Below are 18,638 nucleotides of genomic sequence, written 5' to 3'. Positions count from 1 at the left end.
GAGGTGTGTCTGTACACATCTCTCAATATAATGTCTACTCAACATGTGTTTGGTATGTGCCTGCAGCTGCGCCTCCCACGGCCGAAGCCGCAGTATCATTTAGCCTAACCTCTCGCGACCTTGGCCTGGGATAAAGCAGAAAGAACTGTCAGCTACTTGGACCAAAGGACTAATGTTTGACAGCCACTGAAGTGCTGGCTCACTGCCCAGCCGTCGCTAGCCCTCCGAAGGGTTACAACGGCTGCGCAGTGAACCAGTTCATCAGTGGCTGTCAAGCTTTACTCATTTGGCTCAGTCACCTGGCTCTCGAGTCACAAATATTCAGTCTCTTCCCTCGCATGTAATTGGTGACCACACTACTCGCATGACTCTTTCGTCAGACCTTAAGTTTCCCTGCGGTGAGTGCTACGCGCTAACTCCCCCCCCCCCCCTTTTTTTTGATAGAATATCGTTGTAGATACTCATAAGTAAGTAAGTAAGCAAGTAAATACTCTTTAACCGGTGAGGTATATTACTTGTACAGTGTCTGGTAATCGGGAGGGTTAGTGATGGCTGTGCAGTGAGCCAGCGCTTCAGTCGCTGTTAAGCGTCACTCCTTTTAGCCCTAGAGTTGTCGTTTCCTTAAGCTTCAACCGACTCGTAGGCTGCTGACTTACACTCCACAAACAGGTAATCTTTCCATCCCACACCAAAGACTCGATGATTCGGTCTGTGCTGTTTTAATATTTTCCTGTGATGACTGCTGGGCAATCGAGAGTCCTGTCTTTTGGGGCAAAATCTCATCATAAACCATCATAATTCTCTCTCTCTCTCTCTCTCTCTCTCTCTCTCTCTCTCTCTCTCTCTCTCTCTCTCTCTCTCTCTCTCTCTCTCTCGGCATCGGAGGTTATCAGGTTATCAGATAGCAAGGCTGAAGAGGAACACAAGACCCAAGCACCGGATGGTACTTCACGCTGGGGTCGTTGGCAGCAACTGTACTATGACTGGCAATATGTGTGTGTGTGTGTGTGTGTGTGTGTGTGTGTGTCCTTATCTGCCGTACCAAATGTGTGGTTTTGATTTCCTAATATGTACAACAATAGACCATTGAAATGCCTCCATATTCTCTTTTAGATAAAAGGTTATGAGCATTACTGGGTAATGATTATCAATAAGTTCTTGTATAATCGGTTGTTGACGAGTGTTGGTAAGATTTCGCCACATTCTATGGTTTCCTTGTACGTACCTGATGTATACATCAGCATGTGATGAGGTTAATTATCTCGTACCTGGTGAAGCGTACTCGAACCCCGACCCACCTACCTCATCTATATTAATGATACGGTACATACGGTGCTTTTACGTAAGAATGGGGTACATGCATGCAAGTTCTTCCGTAAATTGCGCCAGAATTTGTTTCACAGTCTATTAACTGTAAAAGAACTTCTTGCTCGTTCGAATGACTTTTTCCTGATGACGATCTCCAGTACGCTTAGTAGTATTATGGGTTTGTATGGTACAGTAGTAACCAATGCTGGCCATGAGCCACGCACGGGCCTGCCCGGGTCTGAATCCTGGGCGCTGCAGTCAACCCTCAGCCTCCCCACATGTTGATCCTTTCTTCCTGACTTGTAGATAAATGGATAACTGGCTTACACTGAGATATATACATATATGTATGATATATATATATATATATATATATATATATATATATATATATATATATATATATATATATATATATATATATTATACATTTTTTTTTTTTTCTTTTCTTTCTTTTAAACTATCCGCCATTTCCCGCATTAGCGAGGTAGCGTTAAGAACAGAGGACTGGGCCTTTGTGGAATATCCTCACCTGGCCCCCCTCTATTCCTTCTTTTGGAAAATTAAAAAAAAGAAAAAAAAAAACGAGAGGGGAGGATTTCCAGCTTCCCGCTCCCTCCCCTTTTAGTCGCCTTCTACGACACGCAGGGAATACGTGGGAAGTATTCTTCATCCCCTATCCCCAGGGATAATATATATATATATATATATATATATATATATATATATATATATATATATATATATATATATATATATATATATATATAAAGTGGTAGAGAATGTGGATCAGGTGTTTGAAGAATGTATGTGAGAAATACTGAGATGGATTTGTATGTAGCATTGGATCTGGAGAAGGCATATGTTAGAGTTGATAAAGATGCTTTGTGGAAGGTATTAAGAGCGTACGGTGTAGGAGGTAAGTTGCTAGAAGCAGTGAAAAGTTTTTACCATGGATGTAAGGCATGTGTACGAGTAGGAAGAGAGGAAAGTGATTGGTTCCCAGTGAATGTCGGTTTGCGGCACGGGTGCGTAATGTCTCCATGGTTGTTTAATTTGTTTATGGATGGGGTGGTTAGGGAGGTGAATCCAAGAGTTTTGGAAAGAGGCAATTATGCAGTCTGTTGTGGATGAGAGAGCTTGGGAAGTGATTCAGATGTTGTTAACTGATGATACAGAGCTGGTGGCTGATTCGGGTGAGAAACTGCAGAAGTTGGTGACTGAGTTTGGTAAATTGTGTGAAAGAAGAAAGCTGAGAGTAAATGTGAATAAGAGCAAGGCTATTAGGTTCTGTAGGGTTGAGGGACAAGTTAAATGGAAGAGAAGTTTGAAATTAGAAAAACTGGAGGAAGTGAAGTGTTTAAGATATCTGGGAGTGGATTTAGCAGCAGATGAAACCATGGAAGCGGTTGGGGAGGGGTCAGGGAGGGGTCGAAGGTTCTGGGAGCGTTGAAGAATGTGGAAGGAGAGAACATTATCTCAAAGAATAAAAATGATTATGTTTGAAGGAATAGTGGTTCCAACAATGTTACATGGTTGCGAGGCATGGGCTATAGATGGGGTTGTGCGGAGGAGGGTGGATGTGTTGGAAAGGAAATGTTTGAGGACAATATGTGGTGTGAGTTGGTTTGATCGAGTAAGTAATGAAAGGGTAAGAGAGATGTGAGATAATAAAAAGAGTGTGGTTGAGAGAGCAGAAGAGGGTGTGTTGAAATGGTTTGGTCACATGTAGAGAATGAGTGAGGAAAGATTGACAAAGAGGATATATGTGTCAGAGGTGAAGGGAACGAGAAGTGGGAGACCAAATTGAAGGTAGAGGGATAGAGTGAAAAAGATTTTGAGGGATTGGGGCCTGAACGTGTAGGAGGGTGAAAGGCGTGCAAGGAACAGAGTAAATTGGAACAGTATAGTATACCAGGGTCAACATGCTGTCAATGGATTGAACCAGGGTATGTGAAGCGTCTGGAGTAAACGATGGAAAGTTTTGTTCGACCTGGATGTGGAAAGGGAGTTGTGGTTTCGGTGCATTACACATGACAGCTAGAGTCTGAGTGTGAATGAATGTGGCCTTTTTGTGTTTTCCTGGCGCTACCTCGCTGGAGGGAGGGGTGGGGGATGCTACTGCACGTGTGGTGGCTACAGAAATGGATAAAGGCAGCAAGTATGAATATGTACATGTCTGTATATGAATGTCTCTATATGTATGTATACGTTGAAATGTATACATGCGTGTATGGGCGATTATGTATATATATATATATATATATATATATATATATATATATATATATATATATATATATATATATATATTTTTTTTTTTTCATACTATTCGCCATTTCCCGCGATAGCGAGGTAGCGTTAAGAACAGAGGACTGGGCCTTTGAGGGAATATCCTCACCTGGCCCTCTTCTCTGTTCCTTCTTTTGGAAAATTAAAAAAAAAAACGAGAGGGGAGGATTTCCAGCCCCCCGCTCCCTTCCCTTTTAGTCGCCTTCTACGACACGCAGGGAATACGTGGGAAGTATTCTTTCTCCCCTATCCTATATATATATATATATGTGGGTGGTTGGGTCATTCTTTTCGTCTGTTTCCTTGCGCTACCTCGCTGAAGCAGCAAAACAGCGGTCAAGTATAATGATGATAATATATACACATATACATAAGTATGCGTATGTAAGTAGGAGAGATGGCCAGAGAGCGTTATTGGATTACGTATTAACTGATAGGCGCGTGAAAGAGAGACTCTAGGATGTTAATGTGCTGAGAGGTGCAACTGGAGGGATGTCTGATCATCATCTTGTGGAGGCGAAGGTGAAGATTTGTAAAGGTTGTCAGAAAAGAAGAGAGAATGTTGGGGTTAAGAGAGTAGTGAGAGTAAGTGAGCTTGGAAAGGAGACTTGTGAGAGGAAGGACCATGAGAGACTTAGTGCAGAATGGAAAAAGGTGAGAGCAAAGGTTGTAAGGGGAGTGGGGGAGGAATGTGATGTATTTAGGGAAGCAGTGATGGCTTGCGTATGAGATGCTTGTGGCATGAGAAGCGTAGGAGGTGGGCAAATTAAAAAGGGTAGTGAGTAGTGGGATGAAGAAGTAAGATTATTAGTGAAAGAGAAGAGAGAGGCATTTGGACAATTTTTGCAGGGAAGTAGTCCAAATGATTGGGAGATGTATAAAAGGAAATGGCAGGAGGTCAAGAGAAAGTTGCAAGAGGTGAAAAAGAGTCCAAATGAGAGTTGGGGTGAGAGAGAGTATCATTAAATTTTAGGGACGATAAAAAGATGTTTTGAAAGGAGGTAAATGAAGTGCGTAAGACAAGAGAACAAATGGGAACATCGGTGAAGGGGGCTAATGGGGAGGTAATAACAAGTAGTGGTGATGTGAGAAGGAGATGGAGTGAGTACTTTGAAGGTGTGTTGAATGTGATAGATAATAGAGTGGCAGATATAGGGTGTTTTGGTCGAGGTGGTGTGCGAAGTGAGAGGTTCAGGGAGAATGATTTGGTAAACAGAGAAGAGGTAGTGAAAGCTTTACGGAAGGTGAGAGCCGGCAAGGCAGCGGGTTTGGATGGTATCGCAGTGGAATTTATCAAAAAAGGGGTGACTGTGTTGTTGACTGATTGGTGAGGATATTCAATGTATATATGGCTCATGGTGAAGTGCCTGAGGGTTGGCGGAATTCATGGATAGTGCCATTGTACAAAGGCATAGGGGATAAAGGTGAGTGTTCGAATTATAGAGGTATATGTTTGTTTAGTATTCCTGGAAAATTATATGGGAGGATATTGATTGAGAGCGTGAAGGCATGTACAGAGCATCAGATTGGGGAAGAGTAGTGTGGTTTCAGAAGTGGTAGAGGATGTGTGGATCAGGTGTTTGCTTTGAAGAATGTATGTGAGAAATACTTAGAAAAACAAATGGATTTGTACGTAGCATTTATGGATCTGGAGAAGGTATGTGATAGTTGATAGAGATGCTTTGTGGAAGGTATTAAGAGAATGTGGTATGGGAGGTAAGTTGCATGAAGCAGTGAAAAGTTTTTATCGAGGGAGTAAGGCATGTGTACGAGTAGGAAGTGAATGTCGGTTTGCGGCTGGGGTGTATGATGTCTCCATGGTTAAATTGTTTATGGATGGGGTTGTTAGGGAGATGAATGCAAGAGTTTTGGAAAGAGGAGCAAGTATGCAGTCTGTTGCGGATGAGAGAGCTGGGGAAGCGAGTCACTTGTTCGCTGATGATACCGCGCTGGTGGCTGATCGGGTGAGAAACTGCAGAAGCTGGTGACTGAGTCTGGTAAAGTGTGTGACCTCCATTTCCGCTCACTCCTCAACACAAGCAGGACTTTACTCAGCCACGCTGTGGTTCGCTTCAGCACCCATAGTTCGACGCATCTCATTGTCCACTTCTGCAGTAAAACATCATACCTTCTGCATGTTCTCTTAACTCGCATGCCTACATAAATCTGTCTTTCTTCGCTAGAAAACCTTATTGCCTCACTTTTTTAGCATTGTCTCAGCTTCCTCCTTTCCCACACACACTCGGAGTCATACAACGGCCTCTGCAGTTTCTCACGTAAGTGTGCCATCAGAGATTTGTCATCTGTGAACAGCAACGAACAGCAGCTGACTCGCCTCTCAGGTTCCCAGCCCAAACAGACTTCAAACCCGTCCCTCTCTCAAGAACACAAGCATTTACCTCTCTCACTTCCCCTTCCAGAAAGAGGTCAATCAGCCAGGGTGACATACCACACCCTTGCCGCAGACCCACAATCACCTGAAGCCACTCGCCCTCTTCTCTTCTTACTTGCACATACGTCGTACTGTCTTGACACGAACTTCTTATTCCATCCGGTCGCCTTCCTATTACACCAAATATCCGTAGCACCTTCGACGTGGTATCTCTATCTGCTGTATCATGAGCTTTCTCCAGATCCATATATGCCACTTACAAATTATTTTCTTTCAGCAGTATTTCTCTTCAAGGGAAACACCTGATCCACACATCATGTACTACTTATAAGCCACATTGTTCTTCCTCAGTCTGAAGCTTTGTACATGTCACCACCTTTTCGATCACCATTCTCCCATACAACTAATCAGTTGTACTCCAAAGACTTAAGGATCCGTGAGTCGAAGACTCTCTTTTGTCCCCTCCTTGCTTTTATACACTGGCTTTATGCAGGCATTTTGTCAGTTCTCAGGCCATGAATACACTGAAAATCCTTATTAACTAATCAACAGCACAATTGCCTGCTTTTGTGAGAATTTTATCTGCAATCCCATCCACTCCTGTCGCTTTGCCGCACTTCTTCCACAAGGCTTTGACCACGTCTTTATTTCACCAGAACATTTGCCATAACCCTCTCGTTCTGTGCACCTTCACCTCCCAAGGACCCGACATCTTCCTTATTTAACAGTCGTTTAAAACACCCACTCTGTCTTTTTATTCACCTTTTCTTCGCCTGTTACCATTTCCCTATCTTCTCCCTTCACAATGTTCCCTGTATTTCTTTTGTTTGTCACATAATCCCTTCCAAATGTTTATCCTATTCTCCTTAAAGCCTGCCGGTGCATCCTCACACTAACTCTCATTTGATGTCTTTTCAGTTCTTGCATGTTTCTTTCGACTTCTTGCCGCTTCCTTTTGTTATTTCCCATGTTAATGTTCACAGAATCGTATTAGTGAAACAAAATATCAGTGAAATCCGTATTTGGTATCATTAACAAGAAAAATAATGGGCATGAAAAGAAATATTACATTGAGAAATTCAATAACATCATCGTATCTATTTTTTTTCTTTTGCTTTAAAAGCTCCAGACATAGACAAAAGTCCATATCAAGGGTGGGCCTTAATCAAAACACAGAGAGGTTAATGAAAGGAAAAAAGAATAGTCAAGGGAAAGTATTTACCAGTTTTGGAGGTGGTTGGAAAACCATTTTTTTTCTAAACGTGCCAGGTCGTAGTTATTGGGAAAGACAAGAGGGGATAGAGAGTTCCAAACCTTGGAGGTGCAGGGAAAGAAACAGTTATCAAATCGGCCCAACCTTGAGTTGCCTACAGCCACACAGTGATCATATGATGCAGAAGCTTGCTGAATATTGCGTAGTCTAGCTAGTGATGAGGGCATTAAAAAACCCGGTTTCCGGTAGCAAAACCCCTAAGTAGTACCTATAGAAGAGAGAAAGCGAACCAACACTGTGGCGTTGGGCAAACGCGTCAAGATCTGATGTTAGCCTGGGAGAGTTCATAAGTCAGACCGCTTTCGACTGAACTCCGTCACGTAAGGATGCATTACAGATCTAGAACTACCCTAGGCGTGAGAGCAGTACTCCATACAAGGACGGAGGCTAAAAGAAATTTCGACATCACATTGTGTATAAATCTTAGGCGGCAGTGACTACATCACTGTTGTCGCGGCCTGAGCGAGCAGAATTGTTTAGACATATCTGATTATGTCGCGGGAATGAGAAAGGTAGGCATATCTAATAATGTCATAGGACTGAGAAATGTAGATAATCACAGAGGACCAAGTTCGCCACTTGAGTGTGAAATGTAGGGCGTGTGCTGCTGAACCTCCCCTTCATTTGCAAGCATTAGTACATTAACCTCCATCATCGTACATTAGGTAGTGACCAAGAACCGAACTCAAGCGTGGACTTGCACGCCTATACGGACATTGACATTGACGCCGAGGGTAGTAGTGAGTTTTCCATGCTACTTCAAGATGAGAACTGAAAGATTAGATAGGACCTGCAAACTTAATTTCCTATATACGATTCCAGTACAGCAAAGCTGCAACTGATGTTGAGCTTGAAGTGCCAGGCTAAACTGGTCCCCTTTCGCTCGCTGCACTGACAGCAGGCATCTCCCGTTGACTGTAATCATTTCATTGGTTGTTTGCCAATGAATGCGGCCATTTGATTAGGTGGTTGGTTCTCTTAGATGCCACCGATGTCTTTAACTGGTAGACTTGTAATCTGCTCCTCTTGCGCCTCAGTTTTTCTGCCCTACCGAAGAGAGCAAGTGTTACGCTGAATCGGCTAACAATAGCGTCCTACAAGATGTTAATGTGCAAGAATCATATTAGGTTATGAGAATTCCATAAAAAACAAGACTTTTAAAACGCAGAGCAACAGTGTACCTCAGCCAGATCTGACCAAAACCCTGACAGGATTCACTGGTCGCGACCTCTACCTTCTGTAGGTAAGAGGAAGACAAGGCTAGAGGAACGAACAGGGTACCACTGTAGTGGCGATCTGCGAGAGGGTAAACGAACGTTCTTATGAAACATTTTTGCTACACATTTTCAGTATGCGCTTGTTTTACACTGGTTTTTTGCATCAGGAGATAAACGTATTTTTTTATCGTCTGCTCACAACTGCTGTATGTCTATAAGTCTATCAGTCCAGAAACGTTAATCCATCAACATAACAATGTTGCAGTCATGAGAAATATTGGTTTCATTGTTAAACATAATCCATAATGGGTTATTTAAATTACGTTGATTTATTTCAGCCGCTGTTGAGGTTATGTTATTATTTCTAAGCATAATCTCATCCATTCATTACATCCACCATCTGCGATCCGTTCCAGTCGTACCTACTGTTCCTATTGTTGTGGGAAGGGAAAGTATTTATTTACCTTTGGCTCCATTGTGTAGAGCGCGGCCTTTGACCCGTCCGATAGCCAAGGGGTTAGCACGGGGGCAAAGTATGACGAACCAGAGCTGTACTCCCGTTTTCCCGGACTTTATTCGTTGATACAGAAACATACCTGACTTTTATGGAAGGGTTCATAAACGAAGTAGTTCCAGCTTACCAGAGTCGATCTTGAAGCAGCAAATCGAACCAACAAGTGTAAAGAGTCATGTGACTCTCGGTAAGAGACGTCATGGCAAGGCACGTGAAACAGAGTACCCACTCCACAGGTATCTACTGTTATCAGCCTCCGTCGAGTGTTATCCCGTCATACATGGTTGGTATCTCTCCGGGGGCGTGGGTGGGCGGAGGTGTGCACGCTCGCCTGCCTTAATCACCATTTGACTGCCTACTGTGGCAGCGAAGGTAGCGTTTAGCCAGGCAGTGCGACACCTTGTGACACGTGCAGCTTCCAGTGTGACTGCAGCCAAACAGGACCACTTGGCATAGAGCGCAACAACCAGTGTCCTTCACCAGGATGAAGGTATGTGTGTCGGTGATACTCGCTTACTGCTTCATACTAGATTAGAAAAGGATATTCTGTCTTGATATGAGAGACACTGTCACTGATGGACGGCTGGCCGTAGTTGCCCAATACTCTACTTCTGAGGGAGTGAGTGAGCCAAGACGAAGCAGCAAGTACAAAGTTGAAAAAGTAAGTGTTGCAAGACCAAAGTGCCCGATCATATGTTATGGAAGTTCGTGAGGCAAGACCTCTGAGTAGGTCATAGTTATGGAAATGATTGAGGCAGGATATATGAGTGGGTCATAAGGAAGAGATTGGGTCAGGACCTATGGGTGGGTCATAGTTATGGAAATGATTGAGGCTAGAACCATGAGTGGGTCATAGACTATGGAAGTGATTGAGGCAAGGCCAAGAAGCGGGTTTTGAGAAAGTAAGTGATGCAAGACTAAGGAGCGGATATTCAAGGAGGTGGGTTAGGCTTGACCATTGAGCGGGATTAAAGGGGTAAGAAAAAGTAAGACCCAGGGAGCGTTTTTAAGTAGAGAAGGTGAGGGATATAAGATAAAGGATCCGGTTTAAGGTTCCGGAAGTGAGGAAGGCAAGACCAAGAGGCAGGTTAAGTTAGTGAATGAGATGAAGACCAAAAAGAGCGGGTCTAACGTCGAGGAAGTGCAACAAGAGGATCTAAAAGTTCAGATCTGACCATTTACGGAACAAAATGTTGGTAAGTTTATCCCCTAATGTACTCATCGATATGTTTTATATAGTCGCGAGTAAGGACGTGACAGACCCATGAGGAACAACAACCTTAGGATTAAAGATGTTGTCTTTAACCCTACATCTCATTCCTCTGAATCTTCAGAATACTTTTATCTCAGTAACGATTTCCTCATGTTTTCTGGCTGGTATAAAGAATTCACTTCTCATTGCTGTAATCGTTAGTGACCATTGCTCAGTAAAAGAACACTGTTGATGATTCCCTTACATAAAAAGTAAACTTCTTAAGTATGACGATTATAGCCATCATTACTGATTGACTTAAGCATGAGTTATTCCCTGATAATCGCTGAAGACCTTTACTATGACAATTTATCGAAAAGAATATCATTATGCAGTTACATTTTTTTACAGTGACTCGTCAGCTGGGTATACCTTTATCATACAACACTGTTACGAGTCCACATTTAGTCAGGTAACAGCAGTGTTGTAACTCGTGCACCGTACATGGTCAAACACTGGTATAACCTTAGCAGTATCGAAAATGGTTTCTAACGATGCAGTAGCAATGATTATGGACGTCGCCTTTTTTTCTAATGCTTTACTTGTAAAGTCTAACCTGTGACTTTCCCTTGCAGTGCCCCTGCCTACTGGTTGTGGCGTTGGTGTTGTTGGTGCGGGCGAGAGATGTGACCTGCACGGAGGACGAAACCAGCAGGACTTCAGCCGACACGGGTTACGACCGTAGGATGACGCCGGAGGAGAGAGAGGAGATCTTCCGCAATATGGAAGCCAGGCTCAACCAGAGGGACGAAGCCGCCTGTGTTCACCCCACCAATCCGACTGGTACCGAAAGTGAGTAACAAGAACAGCGCAGGTCGACACTTTAGTGTGAAATAAGGAAAGGTAATCGAGGACTGAAGTGTATGCAGCACCAATCAAGGGCTGGTGGAGTAGGCAGTGTAGTTGTCCTTGATATATGAAAAGCTTTTAATAGGGTGTAGCATTGGGGTCACATCTCTAGCTCCCCTCTTTTAGCCTCCCTCCCTCACTTTGCTCCTTCATATCTAGCTTCCTTTCCGGCCGATCTATCCCTGTGGTTTTGATAGATCAGCCTCCCCCCCACCCCTTTTCTCATTCATCAGCGGTGGCCCTCAAGGTTATCTCCTGTCCCCTACGCTTTTACTCCTTTTTTTCAACGAGCTCCTTTCCTCCATAGGTAATCACATGCACATATGCTGACGACTCAACACTGCATTCATCCAGACTTGACCCTCTTGTCCTACACAGCAATGTTGATACACTTTCCTTCTCCTATAGGTATTACTTTGGTTTTTGCTCCCGAAAGCTGGCTGCTTGTGTGCCCCCACCACTAGCTAGACCTCGCAGTATGCGGCAAGCTGCTGCCTCACATGATTGTTGTGTGGCCATCGGCAATTCAGTGGTGGGCCGTTTTGATACCTGCTTCTTTTCTTACGCGTCGAAGCTTTGAAACTCTCTTCCTTTTCATGTTTTTCTCAATAACTATGACCGGGTACATTTTTAAATACAGGTTTTTCACTTCATCCAAAGCTCGTAAATACTTTCCCTTGTCTTTTCTTTTCCCTTTTCATATTTCTCTCGATATTTCAATTAAGGCTTATCCTTGATGTGGACGTTTCTCCGTGACTTGAGCCTTGAACTTGAAAAAAGAAATATGGAGCAGTACACACTGTACCATGACAGTGAACAAGACATCAACGATTTTAAGGATGACGTTGTAGAGGAGAGCAAACGAGAGCAGTTTGACAGTATCTAGGGATGATAGTCCACAACATGACAGTGTACAGGAAAGCAACAGGCATGAACATAACATGACAGTGTAAAGGAAGGCATCAAACGGAAGCATAAGAGGACAGCATAGAAGGAAGTAGCGGGCGTTAGCGTAACATGAGTGTGTAGGGAAGTAACAGACAGTATCATAACATAGCAGTGTAACGGGAAGCAACAGGCATTAGCATAACAAGACAGTGTAGAGGGAAGCAACGGGAAGTAGCATATGATAAGTGTCTAGGGAAGCAGCAGGCTTCAGTATAGCATGACAGTGTAGAGGAAAGCAACAGACACCGTCATGATATGACAGTGTAGAGGAACGCAGCAACCGTTAGTAAAACATGTCATTTTGCATGGAAGCAGCAGGCATTAGCATCACATAAATAGCGCAGAGGGAAGCAACAGGCATCGGTAGATCATGTCAATATAGTGGGAAGCAACAGGCATCAGTGTATCATGTCAGTATAGAGGGAAGCAACAGGCATCAGTAGATCATGTCAGTATAGAGAGAAGCAACAGGCATCGGTAGATCATGTCAATATAGTGGGAAGCAACAGGCATCAGTAGATCATGTCAGTATATAGGGAAGCAACAGGCATCGGTAGATCATGTCAATATAGTGGGAAGCAACAGGCATCAGTAGATCATGTCAGTATATAGGGAAGCAACAGGCATCGGTAGATCATGTCAATATAGTGGGAAGCAACAGGCATCAGTGTATCATGTCAGTATATAGGGAAGCAACAGGCATCGGTAGATCATGTCAATATAGTGGGAAGCAACAGGCATCAATAGATCATGTCAGTATAGAGAGAAGCAACAGGCATCGGTAGATCATGTCAATATAGTGGGAAGCAACAGGCATCAATAGATCATGTCAGTATATAGGGAAGCAACAGGCATCGGTAGATCATGTCAATATAGTGGGAAGCAACAGGCATCAGTGTATCGTGTCAGTATAGAGGGAAGCAACAGGCATCAGTAGATCATGTCAGTATAGAGAGAAGCAACAGGCGTCAGTGTATCATGTCAGTATAGAGGGAAGCAACAAGCATCAATAAATCATATCAGTATAAAGGGAAGCAACGAGCATCAATATATCATGTCAGTATAAAGGGAAGCAACAGGCATCAGTAGATCATGTCAGTATAGAGGGAAGCAACAGGCATCAATATAACATGTCAGTATTAAGGGAAGCAACAGGCATCAGTATATCATGTCAGTATAGAGGGAAGCAACAGGCATCAGTAGATCATGTCAGTATAGAGGAAAGCAACAGGCATCAATATAATATGTCAGTATTAAGGGAAGCAACAGGCATCAGTATATCATGTCAGTATAGAGAGAAGCAACAGACATCAGTATATCATGTCATTATAGAGGGAAGCAACAGGCATCAGTATATCATGTCAGTATAGAGAGAAGCAACTGGCATCAGTATATCATGTCAGTATAGAGGAAAGCAACAGACATCAGTATATCATGTCAGTATAGAGGGAGGCAACAGACATCAGTATATCATTTCAGTATAAAGGGAAGCAACAGGCAACAGTATATGATGTCAGTATAAAGGGAAACAATAGGCATCGGTGTATCGTGTCAGTATAGAAGGAAGCAACAGGCATCAGTATATCATGTCAGTATAAAGGGAAACAATAGGCATCGGTGTATCATGTCAGTATAAAGGGAAGCAACAGGCATCAGTATATCATGTCAGTATAAAGGGAAACAACAGGCATCGGTGTATCATGTCAGTATAGAGAGAAGTAACAGGCATCAGTGTACCATGTCAGTATAGAGGGAGGCAACAGGCATCAGTATATCATGTCAGTATAAATGGAAACAACAGGCATCGGTGTATCATGTCAGTATAGAGAGAAGCAACAGGCATCAGTATATCATGTCAGTATAGAGAGAAGCAACAGGCATCAGTATATCATGTCAGTATAGAGGGAAGCAACAGGCATCAGTATATCATATCAGTATAGAGGGAAGCAACAGGCATCAGTATATCAAGTCAGTATAGAGGGAAGCAACAGGCATCAGTATATCATGTCAGTATAGAGGGAAGCAACAGGCATCAGTATATCATGTCAGTATAGAGGGGAGCAACAGGCATCAGTATATCATATCAGTATAGAGTGAAGCAACAGGCATCAGTATATCATGTCAGTATAGAGAGAAGCAACTGGCATCAGTATATCATGTCAGTATAGAGGGAAGCAACAGGCATCAGTATATCATATCAGTATAGAGTGAAGCAACAGGCATCAGTATATCTTGTCAGTATAGAGGGAAGCAACAGGCATCAGTATATCACATCAGTATAGCAGTATAGAGGGAAGCAACAGGCATCAGTATAACATGTCAGTATAGAGAGAAGCAACAAGCATCCTTATATAATGTCAATATAGAAGGAAGCAACAGGCTTCAGTATATCATGTCAGTATAAATGGAAACAACAGGCATCGGTGTATCATGTCAGTCTAGAGAGAAGCAACAGGCATCAGTATATCATGTCAGTATAGAGAGAAGCAACAGGCATTAGTATATCATGTCAGTATAGAGAGAAGCAACAGGCATCAGTATATCATGTCAGTATAGAGGGAAGCAACAGGCATCAGTATATCATATCAGTATAGAGGGAAGCAACAGGCATCAGTATATCATATCAGTATAGAGGGAAGCAACAGGCATCAGTATATCATGTCAGTATAGAGGGAAGCAACAGGCATCAGTATATCATGTCAGTATAGAGGGGAGCAACAGGCATCAGTATATCATATCAGTATAGAGTGAAGCAACAGGCATCAGTATATCATGTCAGTATAGAGAGAAGCAACTGGCATCAGTATATCATGTCAGTATAGAGGGGAGCAACAGGCATCAGTATATCATATCAGTATAGAGTGAAGCAACAGGCATCAGTATATCATGTCAGTAAAGAGGGAAGCAACAGGCATCAGTATATCACATCAGTATAGCAGTATAGAGGGAAGCAACAGGCATCAGTATAACATGTCAGTATAGAGAGAAGCAACAAGCATCCTTATATCATGTCAATATAGAAGGAAGCAACAGGCTTCAGTATAACATGTCAGTATAGAGAGAAGCAACAGACATCTGTATATCATGTCAGTATGGAGAGAAGCAACAGGCATCAGTATGATATGTCAGTGTAGAGGGAAGCAACAGGCATCAGTATATCATATCAGTATAGCAGTATAGAGGGAAGCAACAGGCATCAGTATATCATATCAGTATAGAGGGGAGCAACAGGCATCAGTATATAATATCAGTATAGAGTGAAGCAACAGGCATCAATATATCATGTCAGTATAGAGGGAAGCAACAGGCATCAGTATATTATATCAGTATAGAGAGAAGCAATAGGCATCAGTGTATCATGTCAATATAGAGGGAAGCAACAGGCATCAATATAACATGTCAGTATAGAGGGAAACAACAGGCATCAGTATATCATGTCAGTATAGAGAGAAGCAACTGCCATCAGTGTATCATTTTACTATAAAATGAATCAACAGGCATCGATGTATCATGTCAGTATAGAGGGAAGCGATAGGCATCAGTGTAACGTGGAAAGGGGCAGGCTTCTTCAGTAGTTCAGAACTCTTTCGGAAGAGATGTCACAGCGGATGCATCAGGTACCACAGTGGATGCATCAGGTACCACAGTGGATGCATCAGGTACCACAGTGGATGCATCAGGTACCACAGTGGATGCATCAGGTACCACAGTGGATGCATCAGGTACCACAGTAGATGCATCAGGTACTAGGCAGCAGCTTGGGGTTGTGCGCAAGTAGCACAGAATATCCTTGAATGATAAATGGCAGACACCTGGAAGTAACATAGGACATTAGATAACAGGACCGAACAGCAAACTTGATTTGTGGCACGGAACACTGAGGAATGTCAGGGAGATAACTTGTGAGCAGCACGGAACACTGAAGAATATCAGGGAGATGACTTGTGAGCAGCACGGAACACGGAGGAATATCAGGGAGATAAGCTGAGCAGCACAGAACACAGAGAAATGCCTGGAAAATGGCTTGTAAGTAGCACGGAACACGATACATGCTACTTCTGCAGAACTTCTGGAAGTATTGCTAAACAACGGGAAATATCGTACAAAACTTGTACGAAACAGGGTTTACTTTGGTTTAGCAGTGAACACTTGAGAACCGCATGAACTAATGTTCTTAACAGAAATACTAGAAAGTGTTACATAAAACAATTCTTTTATATATTAACTGAGAGAGCACGGGCAACTGAATGCCCTAGTTATCAAAATCTCATTAACTATATATATATATATGTATATATATATATATATATATATATATATATATATATATATATATATATATATATATATATATATATATATATATAATGTCCCTGGGGATAGGGGAGAATTAATTCTTCCCACGTATTCCTTGCGTGTCGTCGAAGGCGACGAAAGGGGGAGGGAGCGAGAGCTAGAAATCCTCCTCTCCCGCATTTAATTTTCCAAAAAGAGGAAACAGAGAAGGGGGCCAAGTGAGGATATTCCCCCTATAAGGCTCAGTTCTCTTAGAAGTAAAGTCCGGGGTTGGTGTGAGGGCAAGAGGTAAGGGGGAAGCACTACTATTGAAGCAGGAGTTTTGGGAGTGTGAAAGAGCGTAAGTGAGCACCAGACTGATGTGGATGAGAATGAAAGTGGATCGCGAGAGATGTGTGCTTATTAGTGCACATGCACCTAGTCACGAGAAGAAAGATCAAAGAGGCAAGTGTTCTGGGAGCAGCTGAATGAGTGTGTCAACAAATATGATGTTAGAGACCGAGTATTAGTGACGGGTGATTTAAATGAAATGTGAATAATGTCGTAGTTGAAGGTATGATTGGGGAGGTAGGGGAATATTCAGTGTTGTGAATGGAAGTGATGAAGAGCTTGTGGGATAGTGTGTTGAACAGGGCTGGTGACCGGGAATATTTGGTTTAAAATAAAGGACATACATAAGATATACGTATGTGATTAGGATACGTATGTATGTATGTACGTATGTATGTGATCAACACAAAACATAAAGGCTCCCGTATGACACTTTAGGAGTACAGAGTACCACGAAAGTACACTGCTTTAACGCAATCTTTTCCTAGCATCGACAGAGCACCTGGCCGGTCGCACCCCCAACCACACAAAGTTCATTCCTCCATCTACCTTTTATGGGAGCCATGAAAAGTTCCTTCCCATCTCTCTCCATCTTGTGTCTACCAGTTTCTACACTGCTCGTCTCCACTGACGGACAGCTACAGGCACAACTTTTACTTACTAAGAAACCAGGCAGAGATCCAGTTCCACCTTTGCGCATCGCGACACTTGCCCATCTCTCTCCTTCCTCACACCTATCTATCTCTGCTTCATGGGATCTATAAAGCTCCTGTTCTATCTCTGCTCTTAATAACATTGACAGTCGTTGTTCTATCCCTTTCTACATGAAACCTAATATTAACACGCTTTTCACCCTACATCCCTCTGGCTTCAAGCCATTAGAGCTACTTTGTCTCTTTCCTCTTGACATTGACGGAGCTTTTGTTTCCTTGATCCATATCCTGCCTGAAAAATGTTCTGACCAAGCATGCATTGTTAGAATGGGTCTACATTAAAGACTTTTCTGAGAAAAGATTATGAGCAAATTCGGCGCAAGTGAGCCCATATTCTCATCAAATTTGTTAACCCTAGGGACATTCAGTATATATTTAAAAATGTTATTGCACCTGTAACTGAAAATGTTTCACTCCATACTTCATTGCCTGATCCTACTTTATGGCGACTTTTTATTGCAAGAACTTCCCTCCACATTATCTAGACATGGTAGGAAACTTGGGAGAAACAGACATGGAGAAAGAAACAAAAACGGGTGGGGGAGGAAACCTTTCACGAGTACTGTACTCACAGTTGAGGTAGAGCTTTGTTTAAACAGTATGTGCAAATTTTCAGTTAAGAACCCAGTCTCCTTTATCTTTAACCCCACTCCCTACTTTGGCATCAACAGAGCCCCTGCCCACGGTACCGAAATCCTACACGACCAAAGTCGAGATCGCCTTCCAGGAGGCGGGGAAGAAGCAGGTTTTGTACGGCGCCGAAACTGTCGACGGCATCTTCAACGCAGGCGTCCTCCGTTACGAGATGAGTGAGTAATTTCTTGGCGTATCATCATTGAAGGAAGGAGGTCACACATCAGCTCTGGCTGAGTGTCAGCAGTTGCGGTTAATTTGTTATATCTTGTTTACTCTTGATATATCATGCTTCATTCACACTTTGGTGTTGGTGTTCCCACCTCCCTTACTCCTAAAGCTTCTTTACCAAGAGCCATGTGAATAGACATTGCATTGTTGTTGGTTCAGTGCACTGAACCACCGTCCATGCTTGTAATAAAGATTTATGCTGATTTATTTGTTGTCCTCGCCGTATTTCATGCACTCGGTCAAATTACTGCCTCCCACGTAGCACTTCCACACTAGCACTAACAAAATCATTTCCGCACTGTACTTTAAAACACCCCTGCTTGTCAACGCCTTATCCAAGTCGTAGCCATTTTCAGTTTTTAGTACCAGTCAATAACCACTCTCTTCGTC

At 42.8% G+C, this 18,638-nt stretch overlaps 1 protein-coding gene across 3 annotated transcripts in view; it reads left to right on the top strand.

Annotated features, from left to right (window-relative positions):
- Nucleotides 1–18,638, top strand: part of LOC139753344 (uncharacterized) — a 46,723-nt gene that overhangs the window by 1,474 nt on the left and 26,611 nt on the right. Inside the window, exons 1-3 of one of the 3 annotated variants that reach the window (XM_071669718.1) lie at nt 9,316–9,486; nt 10,824–11,040; nt 18,056–18,193. In XM_071669718.1, the coding sequence (XP_071525819.1) occupies nt 9,481–9,486; nt 10,824–11,040; nt 18,056–18,193 (361 nt within the window). In that variant the 5' untranslated portion in view covers nt 9,316–9,480. Of the gene's footprint in view, nt 1–9,315; nt 9,487–9,537; nt 9,658–10,823; nt 11,041–18,055; nt 18,194–18,638 lie in introns of those variants that run through there. The other 2 variants (XM_071669708.1, XM_071669701.1) reach the window with 2 other exon arrangements.

The sequence above is a fragment of the Panulirus ornatus genome, chromosome 2, assembly GCF_036320965.1.
Source record: "Panulirus ornatus isolate Po-2019 chromosome 2, ASM3632096v1, whole genome shotgun sequence".
In the NCBI taxonomy this organism is placed as follows: Eukaryota; Metazoa; Arthropoda; class Malacostraca; order Decapoda; family Palinuridae; genus Panulirus; species Panulirus ornatus.
This window is presented reverse-complemented; position numbering and strand designations above follow the sequence as displayed.